The 24,877-nt window shown below is 42.4% G+C and overlaps 1 protein-coding gene across 10 annotated transcripts in view; it reads left to right on the forward strand.

The window, feature by feature from the left end:
* LEKR1 (leucine, glutamate and lysine rich 1) overlaps window positions 1–24,877 on the forward strand; it is a 144,222-nt gene that overhangs the window by 105,036 nt on the left and 14,309 nt on the right. For all 10 annotated transcript variants that reach the window (XM_075937768.1, XM_006123470.4, XM_075937767.1 and 7 more), the window contains 3 exons: window positions 6,997–7,074; window positions 7,366–7,569; window positions 12,459–12,552. In XM_075937768.1, the coding sequence (XP_075793883.1) occupies window positions 6,997–7,074; window positions 7,366–7,569; window positions 12,459–12,552 (376 nt within the window). The remainder of the gene's footprint in view (window positions 1–6,996; window positions 7,075–7,365; window positions 7,570–12,458; window positions 12,553–24,877) is intronic.

Here is a 24,877-nt window from a genome sequence, read left to right on the forward strand (position 1 = left end):
AGTGTAGACGCTCTCTTGTGCAAGAAAGCTCCAATGGCCATTTTAGCCATCAGGCTTTCTTGCGCAAGAAATTGATGTTACCTGTCTACACTGGCCTCTTGCGCAAGAACACTTGTGCAAGAGGACTTGTCCCTGAGTGGGCGCGTCAGAGTATTTGCGCAGGAAACACTGATTTTGTACATTACAACGTCAGTGTTCTTGTGCAAATACTCGCGGCCAGTGTAGACAGGTTTAGCTAGCAGGGTGGATGAAATAGTATCTTTTATTGGACCAGCTTCTGTTTGTGAGGGAGGCATGCTTTTGAGATACACTGTCTCTTCTTTAGGTTGCATGGCTACAGCTACACTGCATCTGTAACCATGGAAATTTTTTCTAGGGCTCCTATGAGTCGGAATTTTTTGTAAAATTCTTTGTGTAGACATATATTTAAAGCAGGACTAATATCCCTCTTTTTCATACTTTAATGATTGATATCAATCTCTGACACAGGAACTTGTCATAGGACAACTGAATTGTTCATAGAAGTTTTTAGTAAGGGTATGTCTACACAGCAAAGTTTTTTTTTAAATAACAGCTGTTATTTCGAAATAACTTTCCTAGCATCTACACAAGCCAACTGCTATTTTTAAATTAATTTGAAATAGTGGAGGGCTTATTTTGAAATTGTTAAACCACATTCCATGAGGAATAGTGCCAATTTCGAAATTTCTGTTTCAAAATAAGCGCTATGTAGATGCTTATTTTGAAATAGGGGGCCTCTAGTCCTTCCCAGGATGCCCTGCTGGCTGCCCTGGCCACAAGGTAACTTCTGACCTGATGCCCTACTGGAACCAGTTTCAGCTGGCCTTAAATGCGATTCAGTGTCCAATCAGTGTGGATGCTCTATTTTGAAATAGCAAAAAGCTGTTTTGAAATGCATTTTGTGTGTAGATGCATTATTTCAAAATAAGATATTTCAAAATAACTATTTCGAAATTAGATATTTTGAAATAACGTTGTAATGTAGACATAGCTTAAAAGATATACTAAGGTTTCAGAGGAAAGATTTAAAAATGCTGCTTTCTTGAAATATTGCTATATTTCTTACCTGAAACTAAACAAACAACCTTCAGGCAGCCTTACCCACTCCCTTCCCTGCTGTCTTGTCCTTTGTCTCCCCCAAATGAAGCAGGGAGTGACTGGCAGTGTGGAGGGCAGGGAGTGCAAGGTTTTAAAGAATTTGGAATGTGAATGCAAAACTTAGCCTTATAAGGAGCCCAGCGACTCTGTACTGAGGCATCAGCATACCTAGGGCTGCTAGATACTTCTCTTATATTACCAGGGGCAGAGCTTTTTTTGTAAGAAAAAAGTTGCCGGTACTCCAGGGATAATTTGTTGAGCAAAAAAAAAACCGCACCAGGGGACCGAAATGTGGTTGTGGCCCCTTTAATACCCATGTATCCCAAGCGGGCTTCAATTGGAAGCCAAGTGCCGGTACGCCCAAGGGGAATGCCATTCATTTACGATATGCTGGGAAAATAGGGGTGTACCATCACAAAACTGACCCCTCCCTCAGAGCCACGCACCCTCTCCTCCACCCCCCTCCTTTCCAATGCAGTCACCCCTTCCCCAGAGCCAGGCACCCTAGCCCCCCTATCCCAATGCTCCCACCCCTCCTCCAGAGCCAGGCACCTCCAACATCCTCCCCCCACCTAATTCCCCTCCTGCAGAGCCAGGCACTGGAGGGATGGGACAGGTAAGATAAGCCTACCTTTAAAGTGGCTGCTCCTGCCTCTGGCCTGGCTGCCTCAGCTCGCAGTGTGTACAGGGAAGCAGCACATGGCCCAACTCCCGGCTCACTGCTCTGTGTCATGTGGGCCTGTGAAACATGCAGTCCGCTCTCACCACAACTAGCATTGGGCCCAGGGCAACTGCCCCCTTCTCACTACGCCTCTAGTGTCGGTTCACTGAGTCCCCCCAGCCCAGCTGAGCTGCCCACCGCTTTTCCACCCCCCAAACCCAGCTGAGCTGCCTGCCGCTTTTCTGCCCCCCAGCTGAGCCGCCCGCCACTTTTCAGCCCTCTCTCCCAGCCCAGCTGAGCCACATGATACTTTTCTGCTCCAACAGTGGAGCCGCATGCTGCTTTTCAGTCCCTCCTGCCAGCCCAGCTAAGCTGCGCACCACGGCATGAGTGCTCCCAGGACCGGGGTTGTGCCGGAGAAAGCAGCACGGCAAGAGTGCTCACAAAAAAAGGTGCTGGTACACCGTACCGGTGTGTACCGTCACAAAAAAAGCACTGACTAGTGCATCAATGCCCCAAAACAGAGGTGAATGACTCCCTATCCCAGGCATCCTTCCACATATCCCACTCATATGCCATCAAAACTCCTTTCCCCACATCACACACATACCTGTTTTTCTCCCCTTAGTTCCTATGTTGGTTCATCTGTAATACTACTAATGGTGAGTGAAAATGTAGAGGGAGTCTGAGTGGAGATGGTAAGAGAGCAGGGATGTGGGGAGAAAGTCATGTCCAGGAAGAGTACTACAGGAGGACATGGGAAGAAGCAAGGCTGTGATTAAGAAGGAGCATGGGGAGAACCTGAGTTTTGACCAGGGAACCATGAGGAAGGACTGCCGTACTGTGTAGAGCCAAGTACTTCTGGAAGACTTTGGGCTTTTATAACATGGCACAAGGACCGGAATACATATGATCGACTCAGCTGTCAGAGTTGATATAGATTTTTTTATTTTAAAAAAATTCCTCTAACAAAATCATTAAGTAATTAAGGTTTCTCTAGTGCACATACCACTAACCAAACCACATAACACAGGAAATTGCTAATTAATTCTTTCCCAAGCCATGCAACCTGCAACCATGATTTCACCCTCTTCACATGTGCTTACCCAAAACATAACAGCTTCCTCCCAAAACACTCAACCATAATTCCCACCACAAACATCAACTATTCAAAAAATACGTCACTACATCTTAGATCACCCAAATAGCACCACTTCACTAGACACACTAAATCGACCACCAGTAGATTGATCTTATAGCATTCATCCCCACTGTAGTGTAGATGTAGCCTCAATCACATTTCTTAGTGCAATGCTCAGTTCACTAAGCCATGAGTGAATTGAGCTACTAAGAAAATGTCAATGCATTGGTGTCCCTTTTGTGTTGTCTTTTCTTGAGAAGCTGAGATAATTAAAAAATAGTACTATATCAATGACTGTATTTTAATAAAAATTAATGTGTTTAATTTACTTGGTCCTATAATTTATTAAGATGAATTGGGTTTCTTCGCTTGCATGTCTAACTCCGTTTGGAATATATTTACTCCATCTAGCATATATGTGTTCTGTGTTTGGCACTTTTGCTGAGCAAATTTAAAGTTTATTTCCTGACTGAAGTTTGTTGAGGTTAGTGTGAATATAATTTAGGATGAATTTGTTTTCCTCCATTGAGTTGGCAGTATGTTTACTCTGCCATTCCAAAGACAGAGTTTTTCTTTCTCTTCTACTCAAGGCTCGCTCAGTCTGTTTGCTTCACTCTGTAGAAGGATTTGTTAATCCTTGATCTTGTACTGAACACTATATTGTAAAGTCCATTTGTCATTAGGCCTTTGACATGTATGGGTATGTCTACACTACCCTCCTAGTTCGAACTAGGAGGGTAATGTAGGCATATCGCTCTTGCAAATGAAGCCCGGGATTTGAATTTCCTGGGCTTCATTTGCATAAGCGGGGAGCCGCCATTTTTAAAACCCCACTGGTTTGAACCCCGTGCAGCGCGGCTACACGGGGCACGAACTAGGTAGTTCGAACTAGGCTTCCTAGTTCGAACTACCGTTACTCCTCGTGAAATGAGGAGTAACGGTAGTTCGAACTAGGAAGCCTAGTTCGAACTACCTAGTTCGTGCCCCGTGTAGCTGCACTGCACGGGGTTCAAACCAGCGAGGTTTTAAAAATGGCGGCTTCCCGCTTATGCAAATGAAGCCCGGGAAATTCAAATCCCGGGCTTCATTTGCAAGTGCGGTATGCCTACATTACCCCGCTAGTTCGAACTAGCGGGGTAGTGTAGACATACCCTATGTGTGATAAAGGGAAATATGCTAAAAAAATAACAAGTTAGGAATCTTTTAGAAGTTAATTAAGTATTCCTGAAAGTTATCAAGTTGCACTGGAAACCGAAGTCCCCTCTAAGCACAAACTTCGGCTCAGTCCTCCAAAATCTTTTCTGCCTTAAGCATGTTCTGAAAGGTTCCCTTTTACAATGGAGAGGATGGTAAAGTCTCCATGACCATTCAGTCCTTCATCTTTCTGGTTGTACTTTCAATACTTGATGCCTGTTGTGGTAGTGAATGGTGATTCCTGTGATGTTGATGATAATACACTAGGGCTACGTCTAGACTGGCATGATTTTCTGGAAATGCTTTTAACGGAAAAGTTTCCATTAAAAGCATTTTCGGAAAAGCGCATCTAGATTGGCAGGACACTTTTCCGCAAAAAAGCCCCATCGCCGTTTTCTCGATCGGGGCTTTTTTGCGGAAAACAAATCTCTGCTGTATACACTGGCCCTTTTGTGCAAAAGTTTTTCGGAAAAAGACTTTTGCCCGAACGGGAGCAGCAGAGTATTTCCACAAAAGCACTGACAATCTTACATGGGATCGTCAGTGCTTTTGCGGAAATTCAAGCGGCCAGTGTAGACAGCTGGCAAGTTTTTCCGCAAAAGCAGATGATTTTGCAGAAAAACTTGCCAGTCTAGACACAGCCTAGGAACCCAGAGCTACCAACTCTCAAGAGCAGAGACAAGCAGTTGCACAAGTGTGGTTGCACCATGGCGGGGAGGAGGAGGAAGATGAGACCCAGATGGCATTTCTCCCTCCCTCCACCTGCCTTCTCATACTCAGAACTCTTCAGGAGAGAGCCTCTAAGGACTCTTTGTTTGGGGCAGCCTACATCACCTATGTAATTATAAGTAAGAGAGAAATCCTAGCCATAGATTAAAGTCATCAGGAGTAAAGTCTAAGAGTTGCAGCTGGGATCTTTGAACACTGATAATATACAACATCGGTCTACTATATGCTGCAGTTTTTACTTAGGACATCTTTCCTCTCTATTAATTGGATCTTTATTCCACTTCTTTCCCCTCCTTCACAATCTCTTCAGGTCAGCCTTAATTCACCGAGTCTACACATTCCCCTCTTTGTTTCCCCCCTCTTTCCTTCCCTAATCACTCTTAACCTCTCTCTTTAGTTTTTCTGTGGCTATTGGCCTGCCCCCTCAGCCTAGGAATGGGTGAGACCATGTCCAGATTCTGGTTCAGGCCCTTTTCTCAGGACTTCAGCGTTATTTCTTCCACATAAAATAAGCACAGTCCAGCAATCATCCCTTCCCCCAAACCCAGGGTCTTCTGCAGAAGACTCATATACTTCCCATGGATTTCCACTTTGTAGGTCGCTTGCCTGAGAGTCATACCCTGTTCTAGTGCCTCTTATAGAAGCCAACACCTCTTTAAGGGTTAGCCACCCTATCAAAGTACCTTGCCCCTTTCTTTGTCTTTCTGTTTATTGAATCCCCTTTCAAGAAAATCTCCTCCACGCAAGTAGATTTAATTTAATATGGAGATATACCATCTCATAGGGTACGTCTAGACTACAGGCTTTTGTCGACAGAGGCTTTGTCGACAGTATCTGACAGATACTGTTGACCAAGCTTCTGTCAACAAAGAGCGTCTAGACTACATCCAGTTCTGTTGACAAAGCAAGCCGCTTTGTCAACATGATAGTGTAGCCGCAAAGGACAGTGTAGATGCAAAAATGCCTTCTGTTGACAGAAGGCGTTATTCCTTGTAGAATGAGGTTTACCACCGTCAACAAAACTGCCAAGTTCTGTTGACAGAACTTGGCGGTAGTGTAGACACAGGTATGGTTTTGTCAACAAAGCCCTGTAGTCTAGGCACACCCATAGAGCTGGAAGGGAGCTTGAGAGGCCATTGAGTCCAGTCTACTGCCCTCTCAACAGGGCTGAGTATTCTCTCTAGCAGATTTGTCCCCAATCCCTAAATGGCCCCCCTCAAGGATTGAACTCATAACCCTGGGAGTAGCAGGTTAACCCTCACACCCCTGAGCTATCCCCCTAGCTAATAAACAATAACCAAAAATTGTATTGTGAAAGTAAAATGATATTTGCAGACTCTCATATTATTCTTTCTGATTCACAGAATCATAAAATAATAGGGTTGGAAGAGACCTCAGAGGATCATTGCGGTGAACCCCCTGCTAAAAGGAGGACCAATCCAAACTAAATGTCTAAGAACCAGAATGAGACCACCTCCAGTATCTTGAAATAGCTACCCCGCGCCTTTTGAATGCATTTGCTATTTCAAAATGTAGTGGATGCGCTATTTCACAATCCCTGTAAACCTCATTCTACAAGGAGTAAGGGATGGTTTGAAATAGTGCTTTATTTAGAAATGTAGCACTGTGTAGACAGCGCCAAATTACGAAATAGCCTATTATGAAATAGACTCGAAATATGCTACGCAATTTGTGTAGCACAAATTGAGTATCTTATTTTGAGTTTCAGGTGCTATGCAAAAACACTTTTAAGAACCTTGAATCAACTGGGGTTAGACAGAGGGCATTACAAAAACTCATACTTTAGTTCTGGTTTAAGTCACTGATTCCAGCAAAGCACGCTTGCCATTAAATTTACAATGATTTAGCAGGACTACTCATGCATTTAAAGTCACACATATGCTTTGCTGCTAGGCTTTTTTAAGGCAGGTTTAAATATGCTTCTGTGTGTTCAGTGTATATATGTATACAGAGCTATACAGAGAGCGTGACAACACCAGTTTAATAAATCTTCCTGGTGGGAATTTTTTAATGATATTCAACTGAAATAAAATGTGTGAATCAGTTAAATAAATGAAGTACAAATCATTTAATGAATAAAAGCTTTGATTTCTTAGGGCTAATGGAAACTTTATGAATTGCTATATTTTAGGATGAAATCAAAGGAAGTTGATATCTGTCACAGTGAACTTCAAAAGCTGGAGTATGAAAATGGAATATCTAAATCCAGGTTTATTTCAGAATTGTTTATATTTTATGTACAAATGCATTATAGGTGAGAAAGGGGGTCAAATTATTTTTAATTTAATTTAATATTGCTCTTTTAATCACAAATCTTTTTGGTACTTTCAGTTTATATTTTTTCTTAATTGTATTTCATCATTCTAGTTAGGTTCACAAAGATGTTCTGCATTCTTTTTCCTTTATTTTTTATTTTTGTATAATAATATTCTCTTTTACCTATAAAGAAAAATGCATTCAGCTGTGATGTTTTAGTGATTCTTTTATTATTATTCTTTAGACTTACTAAAGATCTTAAAGAAAAAGAAGAGTCTTTATTAGTTTGCCAACAAGTATGCAAACGTTTACAGGAAGACATGACAGAGAAAGAAAGGCAAGAAGAAGATCTAAGAAGAAGAACTAGTTACTCAGAAAATGAACTGGAAACAACTAAAACTCTTCTTAGACAGAGAGAGGAAGAAGTGGTAATGCTAAAACAAGAAAGGTAATCAGAAATGACTCACCACGAGTTGTTTTGCATAACCTGATTTTCTGCCTAGTTTTCTTTTTGAGAATACCTTGAAATAAAAAAGCCCCTTAAAAGTCAAATCTTCAAACTTCCTTATTTTATAAAAAAAAATATAAAATCACGTGTATTATCTGCCTAACATAAAGAGCATGCTATACTATTATAAAATAGCATAATGTGTTTTTAAACCAAAAATGTTAATCATTGATATTTACATTTATTGCCATTGAAATTAAAGAACACCTTTAGTTTAGAAGCAGTTGAAGAAAAACAAGATGTTATCGAAATGTTGTATAGTTGTATCAGTCTTGTTTCTGTCATGGAATAAGAATGTTTCTATGTATTGTTTGTAAGTAATGCTTACTTTTTGTCATTGCAAAAAAATGAGAAAAATCATGAGTTTGTTATAGTTCAAATTCTGAAGAGTCATAACAACAACAAACCCCCCCAAACAAACAAAGAAAAAGAAGAGCCATGTCAAACAATATTTTAATTAAAACTATGTTTATATTCCAGTAAACTGGCTTAATATTTTAAAAATATATGAAAACAAAAAGTTAGCATGAAGTTAGATATGTTCCATAATACACTGACCAGTAATGTCTTGTTTTGATTAAGCATGTTACACAGCCTTAAATTATTTAGTTTTATAGATTTTTCTTTAATCTCTTAATACAATAAATGTTTATACGAATGGTAGGAATGTGTTACAGATACCTAATTAATGGATTACAAGAGCATAAAAATTGCCATACTGGATATTGTATCCTAATGGCTAGTATCAGATGCTTCAAAGGCCACATCTCCACTTGCTGTGCTGGAGATTGATCTTCTGGCATTTGATTTAGTAGGTCTAGATAAGTCCCGCTAAATCGAATGCTATGGGTGGCTCCAGTTGGCACCGGTACTCCTCACAGTTGTGAGGAGTAAGGGGACCTGATGGGAGCATTTGCTCCTGTTGGTCTCCCACTGTGAAGACAGTGCCAAGCTGGCTTAAGGTAAGCCAACTCCAGCTACGTATTTTAGCTGGAGTTGCGTACCTTAACCCGACTCTCTGAGTCTAGTGTAGACGTGGCCAAAGAAAGGAGTAAGAAACATCATAGACATATAGAGGGCAGTTAAACAATTACCTCTTCACAGTGAAAATTTTCTTCCTTAGCAAATGCTCCCATTGACTTCCCTTACTCCTCGTGACTGCAAGGAGTACCGGCACCAACCAGAACTGCCTTCAGTGTTCAGTTAAGTGAGTCTTAACTGGACCTGCTAAATTGAACACCAGATCAATCTCCAATGTGGCAAATGGAGACGTAGCCTTAGAAGTAAGAAAATTAGCCTTCCAAAGATCTAGGATTTTCATTATTGTTCTGATGATTTTTTTTTTGTTTAGATAAATAGCCAATCCTTACGAATCTTACTAAACTGTTGGTCTCAGTAATACCATGGCAATAAGTTCCATTGGTTAATAAAGTTACATATGTAATTTGAGAATTGTCATCACTTTTTATTAAACCTTCTTGTAGCTTCCAAACAGCAAAAGAGGGTGTTAATTCCTTTTATTGGCCAAAAAATACTGCATTTTGAAAGTTGTACCTATGTGGAATAATGCTGCACTTTCATCCGGTGTACTAGCAAAGTACCGGTAACTCTATGGCTGCATCTAGACTGGCAAGTTTTTCCGCAAAAGCAGCTGCTTTTGCGGAAAAACTTGCCAGCTGTCTACACTGGCCGCTTGAATTTGCACAAGAACACTGACGATCTAATGTAAGATTGTCAGTGTTCTTGCGCAAATACTATGCTGCTCCCGTTTGGGAAAAAGCCCTCTTGCACAAATGTATTTGCGCAAGAGGGCCAGTGTAGACAGCTAAAAAGTGTTTTGTGCAAAAAAGCCCCTATGGCGAAAATGGCGATCAGGGCTTTCTTGTGCAAAACTGTGTCTAGATTGTCACGGACGCTTTTCCGCAAAAAGTGCTTTTGTGCAAAAGCGTCTGTGCCAATCTAGACGCTCTTTTGCGCAAATGCTTTTAACGGAAAAACTTTCAGGGTCAGGGTCCCAGAGCATTTTAATCTTTCTAATACTTTAAATTGTTTGTGTTAGTATGCCAACTATAACAATGCTGGGAAATATCTATAATACCTGACATTTTTATTAGACCTCATCCAATGCCTGCCTGAAATCAATAGAAAACCTCCTTCTGATTTGAGTGGGATTTGAACCAGCCCTAGAGCATCTTTTATCCAAGGACCTCAAATATTAATTAACCCTTCTATCACTCCTTGCAATTTACTATTATTTTCCCCTAGTTATTTTGCAGACATGAAAAGTGAAGCATAAAGTAGATAAAGCCCAGATTTTCATAAGTAAATTTTAATTTTGTGTGCATGTTCATATCAGTGCCCAATGTTGTTATTTTCAGAGATGCTAAGCACCAATAGCTGTTTTCAGGATAGCATCCCTATTCTGGGCAATACTTAAGCACATGCTTAAAATTAAGCACTTGCAAAAGTAATGCTGTGATGGCATGTCGAGGAAACCCCTGACCCTGTACCCCCATCTCCAGCCAGATGTGACTCTCAGTCGGCCAGTAGAGTAGAAGGTTTTAATTGTTTCTCAGAGATACAGCGTAGCATAGGAGCGAGGGCAGGAGCAACCTTATTCCTCTTAGGAGGAAGGGGCTTAACTCCTTTCCTTGGTCTAAAACATCCTCACTCTGCCTCATCCCCACAGCCACTTCTCACTTATACCCCAGGCAGCCCCGCCTCCTCCATTGTCCTCCTTCCAGTCTCAAGGTTTGATGTGCTGTCCCCTATGCCTCAGGAGGTGAGAGACTGCACATACTTTCCCAGTGAGTCACACCCAGCCTCCCACTCCTCATGCAGCTAGTGCTTCAGGGCCAGGTAAACTGAGGCACACCCACACCCAGCGTCACTACAGAGCAGGATAGGACCGTAGGATCACATATAACCCATAAGACAAACAGTGACTGCAACACCAGAGCGAACATAGGACTACAACAGTAGACAGCACCCACACTATGTTACAAATGCTATGAATAGGGAGGACTTAAACCTGGCTTAAATTCTTTCCTGAATTAGGGTCTTAGAGCAGTAAGTATTCAGCATGTTATAAGATCAGCTCCAAGGCAACTAAAGGTGGACTCACAAAAACAGACAGAATTATAAACCACTTTTGAAAAAGTGGCTAAAACTAAAAACAGATTCAGTTTTCCACAGTGAGGATGATTAATCATTGAAACAAGCTAGGGAGGGAAGTGGTAGATTCACCTTTGGGATACTCTGAAATTTTCCAGGGAGTACGTTAACTCATCTGGGCATTTGCCTTGTTTTTGTGTGTTTCCCCCCATTCTTCTTGTGCACAAGATTTTACTGAAAGTCAAGTGGGACAATGTAGAGGTTATTCTTATAGACTCTGCATGGCCACATCAGCACTGGTTCTTCACTTTTTTGCATGTGTCATTCGTGACCCAGTTGCCATACACACCCTTCCCAGATCTGATCTCGTAATATCACAGCCAATTGCTCCTCCCAAACCTCCTCCTAAAGTGCACACACCTGGGCTACGTCTACATTGGCCCCCTATTACGGAATAGGGATGCAAATGTAGCACTTGGGAAGAGGCAAATGCGCGGGGGATTTAAATATCCCCCGCGGCATTTTCATTTTCATGGCCGCCGCTTTTTTCCGGCTTGGAGATAAGCCGGAGAAAAGCGTCCAGACTGGCGCGATCCTCCGGAATAAAGCCCTATTCCGGAGGATCTCTTATTCCTACTTGTAAGTAGGAATAAGAGATCTTATTCCTACTTGTAAGTAGGAATAAGAGATCCTCCGGAATAGGGCTTTATTCCGGAGGATCGCGCCAGTCTGGACGCTTTTCTCCGGCTTATCTCCAAGCCGGAAAAAAGCGGCGGCCATGAAAATGCAAATGCCGCGGGGGATATTTAAATCCCCCGCGCATTTGCCTCTTCCCAAGTGCTACATTTGCATCCCTATTCCGTAATAGGGGGCCAATGTAGACGTAGCCCTAATGTGGAAAGGACATGAGCAACACATCTTGAAGAAAATACAGTACTATGTAGCACTTTAAAGACTAACAAGATGGTTTATTAGATGATGAGCTTTCGTGGGCCAGACCCACTTCCTCAGATCAAATAGTGGAAGAATTTTTTCTATTTGATCTGAGGAAGTGGGTCTGGCCCACGAAAGCTCATCATCTAATAAACCATCTTGTTAGTCTTTAAAGTGCTACATAGTCCTGTATTTTGTTTCAGCTACACCAGACTAACACGGCTACATTTCTATCACTATCTTGAAGAACAACAGTTAAAGAAAAGAGAGTAACAGTTTTTTACCAACTGTATTTCACATTAGTTACTGGCATCATTTAAGAATATTTTCCTTTTAGGTAAATATCAGCTAAGTTAGTTCTGAATTTACTCAGTGTTGCTGATTCGAAACTTGTTGCAGTATTGTAATGATCATAGTAATGTTTTGAGTTCAATTAACTGTAACAGCTTTTTTTCTTCTATTATATCAGTTGTAATCAAGAAAATCAACTTGAGAAAATATTAAAATAATTGCACCTTATATCAAGGGATGTGGAACTGTAAAAAGTTATAATGTTTTGTGTATAAAAAAAGGCACATGACAGAGCTACAATAGTATTATATAAATAGCGATTACTGTAGTTCCTGGAGGCCCCAGTTGGGACTGAGGGTCCCCACTGTATTATGTACCAAAAAACACAGTAAAAGAAGGTGCCTACTGCAAATAGTTTAACTGCAAGAAAATTCATCTAGGGCTAGGCAAAGTACCTCTTTTAGCTATAGTTTTTTTTTTATGATTTCTAGGGAGTTGATGCTGATTTCTCATCAGAACAGAACAGAGCAGCTGCAGGAAGCATTAAGACAGAAGATTCTGAATGAAGATAACTGGAGGAAAAAGGTGATATTTTACTTCTAGTTGGTACTGTTTTTATTTATTTTCTCTATTCCTAAACTGTCTACAGAGACAGATTTAACTTCTTCAGTACAAACATGTCTATAGAATTCTTTAAGCAAAGTTTTTAGTAGATAATCTATAGACAGAGATTAAAGGCTGAATGTGAAAGATTTCGGTATGATAATAATGTTCATTTTGCACCACTTCATTGATAAATGTGATTGACCATTCTTGGCAAAGTGGAGAGAAGAGTGCTCTTCTCTACTTCTGGGCATACCAATCTATTTTAAAACCCCAAATAAAACTATAGAAGAAGAAATAATATCCAGACAAACAAAAGTTTTTGCCCATCAACCCACCATTTGTAAGTGTAAACCCAGTAGCAATTAACCAAGTGGACTGTTTTATTTAGCAAATTGTGATTTATGAACTGTTGATTCTGGAACTCTCACAAAACCAGAATTTTTCACTTTTTAATGTTTTTATTCACAGCAAATAAGTACAGAGGCCAAAGAAACAAAGAAATTCAACTGAATTCTTACCATGCAATTGAGTACTAGCTAGAGTATAATATCATGGTCATTACTTCGGGCAATAGGACAGTGAAATAGTGATGATGACTATTAAAACCTTATATTCCCTTCTGAATTCTGTTTCTGAAACATAGCTTGTCTTCTTGATATGACCCCATCACTCCCCTTACTATATCATTGCAAGTTATACACATGAATGGAGAGGAAAATGAATCCCAAAACTAGTTATGTGGTTATAGAGTCAGGGCTGGCAATAGCAACAGTTATTTTCAGTTTAAAGATTTACCTTAACAGAAATAAAAGGTAAATCCCAAAGTGCCGAGCATGGAGCTAATAATATTCCCTCAGTACAGGAGTGCAGGAGGTTCTGTTATTTGATTCTATTGCTATGTCTTCTAGTGTCTGCATCTTTAAAGGTATTTTTTGCCATTTCTGTCAAATAGTTATCCCTTGCTGACGCTGCTGTTGGTTTATACTTACCACCCCTGCAAAGTAGAGTTGTGTGGAAGAAAGGATGTCTTTTGATTACATTTAGTGTGAGAACTGTCTCCATTACATTTAAATTGATTTTGCCCTCCTGCATTTGAACTTTTTAATGATTATACAGAAGTGTGAAAAGCTACTTTCACATAACATTACTTTTTTTCTTATTTTTGAGAGGTAGTAGGATAGTGGCCAGCTTTTTTACATTTTACTTTTGTGAGGGAAAGAGAAGGTATGAGGTAGAATAAGAAACTCATTAAATAAACAGATACACACACACTTTTTTGATAAGCACAAGGAGAAAAGTGAAGTGAAGATTGCAAATGAGGAAGAGGATAGTTAACAGAATGGGGTGGGCAAAGCTGGTTGCTCTGGGTAAGTTTAGGGATAAATGACCTTGAAAGAGAAACAGATTTTCTGATGTATGCTGTACACACAGAAGGTGGGGAAAAGATTAGTCTAAGAAATGTATATGGACTATGGAATTGTGAAAATAACTCAAGGATACACACAAAGAGGTGTATTCAACTCTAAGCTCCCCAAACCTATGTTACGCCAACAGAAGAGAGCTGCCTATGCAAAAAGCCAATAAGTGCATGTGGTGTGTGGACTACAGCAGGGTAAGGCAAAATTAAGCACCTCTTCTAACAGTCTACAAGATGCATACCTTCCCAGAGTTTATGTATAGTTCTAGCATTACTGACACTATTTGTGTTCCCCACACAGAGAGTCACAGGACTGAAGAATAACAATTGAAAGCTTAATAAAATAATATCTGACAGGAGCAGCAGCTGATCAAGTGGGTACCACTGAAACTTCAGAAAATACATTGTGATTCAGTTACTGACCATACTGTATGTGAAATATATAAAACTAAAGTCATGGAAATGAAAGTAAAGAGAAGAATGGTCTATTTTTACCTCTGTGTAGCTGGGTGAATGTTATACATAAAGGATCAGCCAAATAAAACTTTCACGTTTTTCAAGTTTACTTTGTTAAATTGTGAGATCCCAGTTGAAATAATACTTTCCTCATGGCCTGCTTGAAAGACTAAAAAAGCAGTAAAATACATAAACACACACATCTAAGCATAGTGAGACTACCTGTAGGACATGCAGTAAATCAGCCTCCCTACATATATAAAACACTCAATGAACCAGTTTCTTCATTGCAAAATGGCCTATAAAATACATAACTCAGCCTCAACACTAGAATAATGCACTATAAATTAGGTATGGGTAAATTGCAAAGGTTTCTAAGTTTGGTTTAGGTAAGTCAGCATAATGATCCTCCATACCCATCAATCCTGTTTTCTCCAACAGATTTTTTTGAGAAAATACATCTGCAGGGTTCTTTCCTTCTTATCTAGCTTTGTCTTATTGGGAGGAGAAACTTTTGGTATTCGAGGGGTATATTTTCTTTCCTCTGCCTCTGACAGATGTGAGAAAAAGTATACATTGACCTTTGTTTATCCTCTTGAACACGGGTAGGCTAAACTGTTTAGGGAATCTTTAAAAATATTGTGGGATGAAATACAACCTATTTAGCACAAAACGTTAAGTTTTAAGTACCAAAGTGCCCTGAATTTTTATCAACAAAATACCTTCATTTCATGTACTTATTTTTAATGTCTGCACTAGTGCTAGTTTCATTTCAATTCATCAGTATTTATTATAATCCACATATTAGGACAAGATTTTTTTATTCCTTTTTAAAAATACATATATTTGGTATATAGGTCCAGATGGGGAGGAGTATTTTCAGTTAATTTTTAAAAATAAACATATTTCTCAATCAAGTACAACGTTTTCAAAATAATATTTGAGTTATTTATATCAGTCAGAAATATCACATTCAGGCAGAGCATGTCTACACAGCAGGGCTAAACTTGAAATAAGCTACACAACTTGGGCTACGCTAATTGCATAGTTTAAGTTGAAATAGATTATTTCGACATTTGATGCTGTCTACACAGCAGTTATTTTGAAATAGAGCATGCTTCCCCTGGCTTCCCTTACTCCTCATGAAATGAGGTTTACAGAAGTCAGTGTAAGAAGCCCATTATTTCAATTTTTTTCAAAATAATGGGATTGCTGTATACAGGCCGTCCTTGCAATAAGTCCAAGATATGTTCCAAAAACTTGGACTTATAGTGAAACAACTTAAAGCGAGGAATTTTTTTCCTGCGTCTGACTTCCATTTGCACAAATTAGGGTTTGTTTGGTTTTTTTGCGCAACTTAAGAGCAAGGAATGGGAGGGCTTATAACGCATAAGTTCCTACAAGCGTCAATGACTTTAGTGCAGAACGGATGTATACTGAGGCGACTTATAGCGGGGATGCCCTGTAGATACACACTACATTATTTTGGAATAATGTCAGTGTAGACATAGCCTCAGATTTTATCCTCTACCCATGCAAATGCTCTGTATTTGTTACCATATAATATACTAAGCTATTCACACAGAGCTCATGCCAGAACTGGGGTCTAATTCAAAAACTGTAATACTCTTCACATGCTTCTCCTAATTTTACTTCACCATCCCTTCTCTCTCAATAATCTCTGGAGTCGCGGGATATGGTATCATCTCAGGAGGCTAGCTTATAACCTTTTGTAACACTGATCCAGATCATGAGGCAGTGGAATACTGTAGACTATGACTGGAATTTTGAAAGGAGCTAAGAGAACTGACTCTTCTTCTTCAAGTGATGTCTCCATGGGTGCTCTACTGTAGGTGACGGATTGCCCGGAGCCGCAGATTGGAGCCTTGCAAAGCTGTTTCCCCCGGTGAGCCACGCAGAAGGTGTCTTGCGACACTCCCGCTCAAGTGTGTTACTCTTATGGCTCAACCCCTCCCTGTCTGTTCCTTTTAAGCACCCGGGTCAGAGTGTGGAGCTTCAACATCTCTCAGCCTGTTACCTCTCTTAGTACTTCACAGTTTTCACAGTTATCATTTAGATAGCTTTAATAGTTTTATAAATAGTTAGTTTCATAGTTCATAACTTTTCCCTCGTTAATTTACCAAAAAAAAAAAAATTCCCCTCAGGATTTGAATGCGGCTTTGCCATTCAGTGGCAGAGCGAACCAGGCTTCTACCGGCTCTTCCCCTTTCTCAAAAAAGAAGAAGAAGAAGAAGAAGAAGAAGAAAAGGCAAAAAGAAAATAAAGAAGTATCACCTCAGACAACTTAAGATGTCAGGCTCTTTGGGCTTCAAAAAATGTCAGGAGTGCCGGTAGCCTGTGCCAGTATCGGATGGCATTCATTATGCATACTGTGCTTGGGGGAAACCCACACACCGCAGTAATGTGACCATTGTTCTTCCCTCATGGCGAGAGCCAGAAAAGATAGAGAGCTCCGCCTCAGTATTATATTATTCGATAAGACTTTGCAGCCTGCTGAGACACAGAATGCCTCCAGACCACGGGAAGACTTGCCACAAAAGAGAGCTGCTTCCCTGAACCCTGGCAAAACTTCAAAAAAGAGAGCCTCATCATCACACTCTCTTCACCTTTCCTCCTCCCCAAGAACAAGCAGGGGGGAGAGACAGGGCACCTTGGGGACCTCTGCCACCAAAGAGGCGGGGAAAGCCTCAGCACTAACACTGGGACTGGTGCACGCTTCCTCGGTGCCTACAGAAGCTCAAGAATGCTCTGTATCTACAGCACCACGTGAAAAGCTGCGCTGCCGCAAGGAAAAACGGCTCACTCTCCAGCTACAACAATGCTGCGTGCTCCTACACCCATGCCGAGGGTGCACACAGACCAGCAGCTGAGGTGGGCAGCAATGGAGATGCTGCAATTAACCGCTGATAATCAAAACAGACATCAGCACTCATGCCCTCCCTCTGCAGGTCTATCACCTGCAATGTCTTCAGCGCATGGCTCTCCACATATGCCAAAATACCCAGTACTTTCTCACCACAGTTCTTTACCAGATGATGACCAGATGACTGCATTCTCTTCACGGCGTGCATCACCTACTGGGTCACATTTGTACCATTACAGATTTGGACCACATCAAAACCCCTGGTACCCATACTGGGCTTACCTTCCCACACCTTATCCACCACAGTGGGTGCCTTGGGAACATGGGGACCCATATAGACACCGGTCCTCAATTCATTCCACACCGGCAAGAAGGGGCTTGCCTCCAACTTGGTCCTTCCCTCCCATGGAAGACTCAGAGGAGGAGGAAGGACAAATACCTGACAAAGACCCAGACTCTCTCACACTCAATGCATTCCCAGCAGACAGTTCTCCATCACTGCCAGATGACGCAGTCATACATTTGACATGTGCCCAACAGATGACTTTAAACAATTTCAAGAGCTTTTTAAAAGGATGGCAGCAAGCCAACAAGTCTCTCTCCAAGAAGTACAGGAAAAACAGCACCACCTGTTAAAGAATCTGCACCCCACATTACACAGGAAGATTGCCTTACCTATAGATGAGGCAATTATGGAAACATCGGATAAACTATGGAAAACACCTGCATCTATTCAGCCTACCAGCAAAAAGACGGACAGGAAATTGTTCCCCCTAAAGATATGGAATTTCTGTTCACGCACCCCCAAGAAAACTCCTTGGTTGTGGAATCAGCTCAGCAGAGATCCAAACTACCACAAGATAGGTTGGATAATCAAGACAAGGACCATAAAAAGTTAAAGCTCTTCAGCAGGAAGATCTACTCTTCTTCCACACTGCAACTGAGAATTGCAAATTACTCTGCTCTTTTGGCAAACCAAGATTTTGATAATTATTCAAAATTGGGGGAATCTCATGGAGCACCTCCGTGAGTTGAAAAGACCTATTCTCAAAGCAATAGTCCATGAGCGTCATACGATCACCCGCACCTCCCTACAAACAGTGTTGGATGTCGCCGATACTGCAGCTAGAACGAGAGCTTCAGCAGTGGTAATGTCCAGGTGTCCTGGTTACAGGCCTCTGGTATTCCCTGGGAACTTCAGTCCAAAGTTGAGGACCTACTATTTGATAAATTGAAATTTTTTGCAGCTAAAACAGACAAAGTTCTGCACAGCATAAGGACTCAAAAACCACACTCTACACTTTGAGCATGTATACCCCACCCTACAGGCATAAACAATACACCCTCCTTTAATCGCAACAGATACGGGCAATACAGTCGACCACCACAGAGACCCTATGAAGACACCAGGCCAAGACAACAAGCGCAGAGAAGACATTCCAATCAGGGCCTCCCTTCTACCAACCAAACCATAAAGCAGCAGATTTGAGGGCGTGGTTGAGGGTCTGCAAAACCTCCCCCACAATTGAATGCCAATGCAACATGGCCATCTTTTTAACCCACCGTTTGCATCCCTTCTTAACACAATGGGAGTATATAATATCAGACTGTTGGGTGCTGGAAATAATTCGCATAGGATACACAATTCCCTTTACCTCTATCCCCCTCACCCTACCCCCAATCCCATCCCTCTTCAGGGACCTTTCTCAAAAGACACTATTAAAACAAGAGATCGATTACCTGATGATTGGGGCTATAGAGAGAGTACCCGACCAATTCCACGGAAAGGGGTTCTACTAGAATTACTTCTTGACAGAGAAAAAAACGGGGGGTTGGAGGCCAACTCTCAACCTGCACAAACTGAACACATTTCTAGAGACACCAGTTCAAGATGGTCATGCTAGCTACAGTTATTCCAGCATTAGATCAGGGGGACTGGTTCACAGCCCTCGACCTGCAAGATGCTTATTTCCATGTTGCCATTCATCTAGCACGCAGGTGTTACCTATGTTTTGCTCTCGGACCATACCGTTATCAATACAACGTTCTACCTTCCAGCCTTTCATCAGCCCCCCCAAGTATTTTCAAAGGTACTAGCAGTGGTTTCTACATTCCTTAGACAACAACACGTCATCATCTTTCCGTACCTCAACAGCTGCCTGATAAAAGGAGTGTCATGCGAGAAAACCACCTCCATAATAAAAATAACCAGAGCCCTCCTCAGTCATCTAGGCCTTCTAATCAATGAACAGAAATCAACGGTGCATCCAGTCCAAGACACAGAGTTCATTGGCTCTCACCTAGATTCAGTCTCAGCCCGCGCATACTTCCCTCAGCAATGCTTCATAGTTATACAAGACTTCATAAACATGGTATGCATGACCTCTTCTACCACAATACTCACCTGCCTCCGATTGATGGGGCTGTGACGGCGCGTTGGGGGTCCCCCGTCTGCTGCACCTCCGAATTGGCATGAACAGACTTCACCAGCCAGTAGAATGGAGGTTGTTTATTGTTCCTCCAGCACAGCGCAGCACAGATGTAATCTGGGTGCAGGAACTGGGGCTAAGAGGCCTCAGTGCCCCCTTGAGATAGGGGAGTCCCAGCCCCCCTCCCCAGCTCCTTCTTCCCTGCCTTCCAGCCAGGAACTAACCAACTCTCTTCCAGCCCTGCCCCCCAGCCAGGGCAGCATTCCACCTTCCTTTGTTCCTCTCCATGGGGGGTGTCTGGCCACTGGTTTGTATAGTGACTCATCCTGTTTTGCTGGGTCGTGGTACCCATGGCAGCCAGTGGGGGTTACCCCAGAGCCAGCAGCATAGAAACCAGCCAGGTACCCCCACTATGTCACAGGGGCACATGGCTGTAACTACTTACATGGCTTGTCATGCCCATCTGCACTTATGTTGCTTTCAACTCTGGATAGCAATTGTGTACATCCCATCTCAACACTCCTGAAACAAGAGAGTTACAATACGTCAAGATGTTCTTGCATCTCTAAGATGGTGGACATCAGCAGACAGTTTCCTGGTGGGGGTTCCATTCCACTAAAGAGAGCCCATGGTACAAATTACTACAGACGCATCTCATCGAGGCTGGGGAGCCCACATGAACAACCAAGTGGTCCAAGGCAAATAGTCCCAGCACGAGACATCATTGCATATCAACCTACTGGAGCTGAGGGTGGTAAGAAATACATGTGCACATTTTGCGCCCACAATTGTCAACAGTACAGTTCGAATCCTCACAGACAACATTTCAACGATGAGTTATATAAAAGACAAGGCGGCGCCCACTCCTGTTTCTTATGTGCGGAAGCCTTCCGCCTATGGAATTGGTGCATCCGCAACCAGGTTACACTCACAGCATTTTACTTACCTGGGGCCAGCAACACCATGGTGGACTCCTTGAGCCATAATTTCTCCATGGACCACGAATGGGAACTACATCTAGAGGTCACCAACTCAATATTTTATCAATGGGGGTGGCCATCAATAGACCTCTGCTTCTCCCCAAAATACTAAATGCCCCCAATTCTGCTCTTGAGTGGGACTTGGCAAATACTCCCTAGGGCAGGGCTACTCAACTTTGGAAGCTCCAGGGGCCACATTGATACTAATAGCACATGCTGAGGGCCACAACTTAAGTCTGGTTGCATATCCATGCAAATATATATGCAAATATATGAAAATAGCTTCTTTCACACAATGCCCTACTGTTCCCGGCACCTCCTCCCTAAAGGCTAGAAACGCTTATACCCTGTACCCATCTGTTCCAGCCAACCTGCCTGCTTGCATCTTTCAGTGCTCCCCGCCTGGGAGATATCTCGCTGTTTTGGAGCGTGTTTCCAGTGGAGGCCATGTTCAAAGGATCCCACCCGCGGGCCATGTGTTGAGCCCCATGTAAACCCAAACCACACCATGGGCCGCAAACACGCAGGCCACGGGCCATATGTGGCCCATGGGCCATGTGTTGAGTAGCCCTGCCCTATCTGATTCAATGGACAGCCCCTCTGCATTATGCTTTCCCCCCATACCACTTATTCCCAGAGACCTACACAAGATCCGCACAGACGGTGTTTGTGTTATCCTCATAGCTCCATTGTTGTCACACCAGATCTGATATCCATTCCTTCATAAGCTAGCAGTTCAACCTTCCTACCTATTGCCACGCTGGTGCAATCTTCTCTTCCAGAACCACAGGAAGATGTTGCACCCACAACCGCAAACTCTTTATCTCCAGGCCTGGCTTCTCTCTGGTTCATGGAATTAGAAGACCAATGTTCTCAGCAGGTGAAGGATATTCTCTTTCATAGCAGGAAACCATCTACACAAAAGACTTACCTGCAAAAATGGGCCCGCTTCTCTCAGTGGTGTCAGAGGGCCGAGATAGACCCAGGGACGTCCCCACTAAACATCATCCTGGACTACATTCTAAATCTTAAGACATCAGGGCTTTCATTCTCGACCCTAAGGGTCCACCTTTCCGCAATAACAGCTTTTCACACCTTGGTGGATGGTTCCTCTGTATTTGCACATTCGGTAACAAAAAGCTTCCTCAGGGGCCTCCACAATGTATACCCACCTCATAGGACCCCACTCCCCATATGGGACTTGAACCTTGTTTTGGACTATTTGACTAGGCCCTCCTTTCAACTGTTGGGTACTGTTGCACTCCTCTTTCTCTTTATGAAGGTCTGCTTTTTACTAGCCATCACTTCAGTAAAGAGAGTTGGGGAACTTGGGGCCCTTATGGAGGAACCCCCCTACACTGTTTTTACAAAAGAGAGTTACACTGAGACCTCACCCAGCATTATTACCAAAAGTTTGTACAATATTCCACGTGAATGAACCCATTGTGTTACCTACCTTTTTCCAAAGCCCCATGCCTCACAAGGAGACGCTAACCTACATACTCTCAATATCTGATGAGCATTGGCTTACTTTCTGAACAGAACACAGGCATTTTGTAAATCTCAAAGAAATCTCTTTTTATTTCCATTGCTGAACGCTCAAAAGGTACACCTATTTCATTCCAATGTATCTCAAAGTAGATATTGACATGCATAGTTAGGTGTCATACCCTGGCCAACAGGCCATTACAGCATTCACCACAAGCATATTCTACTCAGGCTACAGCAGCTTCCACGGCCTTTTTGAACAACCAATGTAGACCTGGCACCCTTGGAACTAAGGAAGGACAAGAGGGGCCCAGAATGTAGGGAGGCTGTGGGACTCCCACTATAGCCCATAACAATGACTGTCAATGGGAAGAGGTGCTGAAGAGAGACAGAAAAACAAAATGACTCTGAAAAGAAATATCTGTTAATAGACATTTATTGAGCTGCGACATGGTCGTTAGACCACACTTTCGCTAAACATTATGCCGTATTACCACAACTTGCTTCTGATTCAGCAGTGACTACTGCAGTTTTGTCCACCACCGCCAAACAGTGACTCCAACTCCCTCCATCCAGATCAAATACTGCATTATAGTCACCTACAGTGGAGCAGCCACGGGGACATCACTCGGAGAAGAAAAGGGAGTTACTCACTTCATGCAGTAACGACTCTTCTTCAAGATGTGTGTCCCGGTGAGTGCTCTACCACCCTCGCTTTGTCCCCTCTGCTCAGAGTCTTATTTACTCAGGCGTAGATGAGGAACTGACAAGAAGGGGTTGAGCCACACAAGTAACACACTCAAGTGGGAGCGTGTCACGTTACTGGATCTTGAGGGGAGCAGCCAGCTCACTGCTGCACCCATAGGTGAGGTGTTGGCCCCAAGAATGGTATAGAAGGGGGCCATGTGAGGTATTGAATAGAAGCTTACTGTCTGCTGATCATGTGTACGCTATTTATGTGGTTGTATAATGTCTGTGCGTGTAGTTAGGAATCTGTAGTCTGTGTGGATACTAAATATTTCTCTGCGTGTGGTTAAGCATTGGGCAGAGCCCGGGCCTGTGGACATGCTAATTAGCGAGGCCCTGTGGGACAATGGCACTCAATGAGCCAAGGACACACCTAAAGCATGAGGGCAGACACCTAAGAGCGGCCAGCAGAGAGAGGCTAAGGACCAGGTGACCTGCTGCATACAAGAGGAGGCCAGGAAGGAGGTATAAAGAGGCCATGTGGTCGATGCCATTTGGTTCTCAGCTCAGCACTTCATCCCAGAGGCAGCAGTGCAGGGATCGAAGAGCCCGGAAGACCTGTGAACCCATCCTGATGCTAGGATGTGCAACAAGAACTTTTAAACCAGCAGCTGTAACATCTCTACTAGAGCCTGCATCGAGGACTGGGAGATTCGGTGCATGTAACGTACTATTCTTTAACAACCTTACTCTCATGCTTTTCTTGCTTGTAATAATAAACCTCTAGATATAGATTCTAAAGGATTGGCTCAGCGTGATTTGTGGGTAAGGTCCTGAGAGTAAATTGACCAGGGATCTGTGGCTGGTTTCTTGGAACCGGACAGGACTTGTTCGGGGTAGGTGGGATTGGGTGCTAGGACTCCCCACCTGTGTATGAGGCCCGGGGCCATCTGAGGCACGGATATTGCTGGGGTGTCAGAGGGGTTTTGCTCGTGAGGCTTCAGACAGGCTGCTGGAGCGCTCTGTGGGACTGGTTTGTGGCCTGTTTGGAGAGGTCACCAGTCTGGGGACTGTAAGGAGCCCCGAAGTTGAGCAATTCGCCCTGAGCGGATGCCCTCAGCTGTGCCCAGTCATGGCCCAGTCCGTCACAGAGCGTCGCGAGACACCTCCTGAGCATGCACGGGTCAATGGGGCAAACTGCTTTTCAAGGCTCCAATCTGCAGATCCAGGCTACCCGTCACCAACAGTGAAGCATCCACGGGGACAGACATCTTAAAGAAGAGTCACAGTTGTTACTGCATGAAGTGAGTAACTCCCTTTTAATGGGATTTGGATGCTGAACTACCTTAAACCCTGTAAAAATCTAAGCCCATTTTCTTACCGGAACTCCTTTGTACACAAAAAAGTATTGCAGGCAAAGAATTGTCACAATGAATTAAGAGATTGAGTAGGAAGGAGGGGCAATGTTGAATAATAACTTTTCTGACTCAATCCTTAAATTTTTTTGTAACTACTAATTGCTTTTTTTACTTCAGTATGTGAGCTATATTTGTGAATTCTACTTAGTTGCAACAAATTTGTTGGGCTATTAATAATAATCTGTATTGTCTCGCTGAAAAGTTCTTAACTTCACTAGTACAAGATATAATTTTAGTATGAGGTCATGCAGTTTGCATAATCAGAATCTGTTGTGCAGCTTGACATAAAAGCTAGATAAAAGGCAGTATAAATAAGAGAGATCCAATTATATCTTTGCTAACATAACCATTAAAATGCAGTGAACGTGAAGTGCTATAAAAAAGTACTCATCAGATGAAAGAATCACTAATGTGACATTGTCACCTTTTTCTAGGGTCATTGTGCCATTGCACAGGCATAAAGTGTACTTTAAAAAAATTCTTTATATCTGCATGTTTTAACAAGCTTCAGAAACTTAAATGAAAAAAAGCTTTCAAAAATTTGT

This window comes from Pelodiscus sinensis, chromosome 10 (assembly GCF_049634645.1).
Source record: "Pelodiscus sinensis isolate JC-2024 chromosome 10, ASM4963464v1, whole genome shotgun sequence".
Classification (NCBI taxonomy): Eukaryota; Metazoa; Chordata; order Testudines; family Trionychidae; genus Pelodiscus; species Pelodiscus sinensis.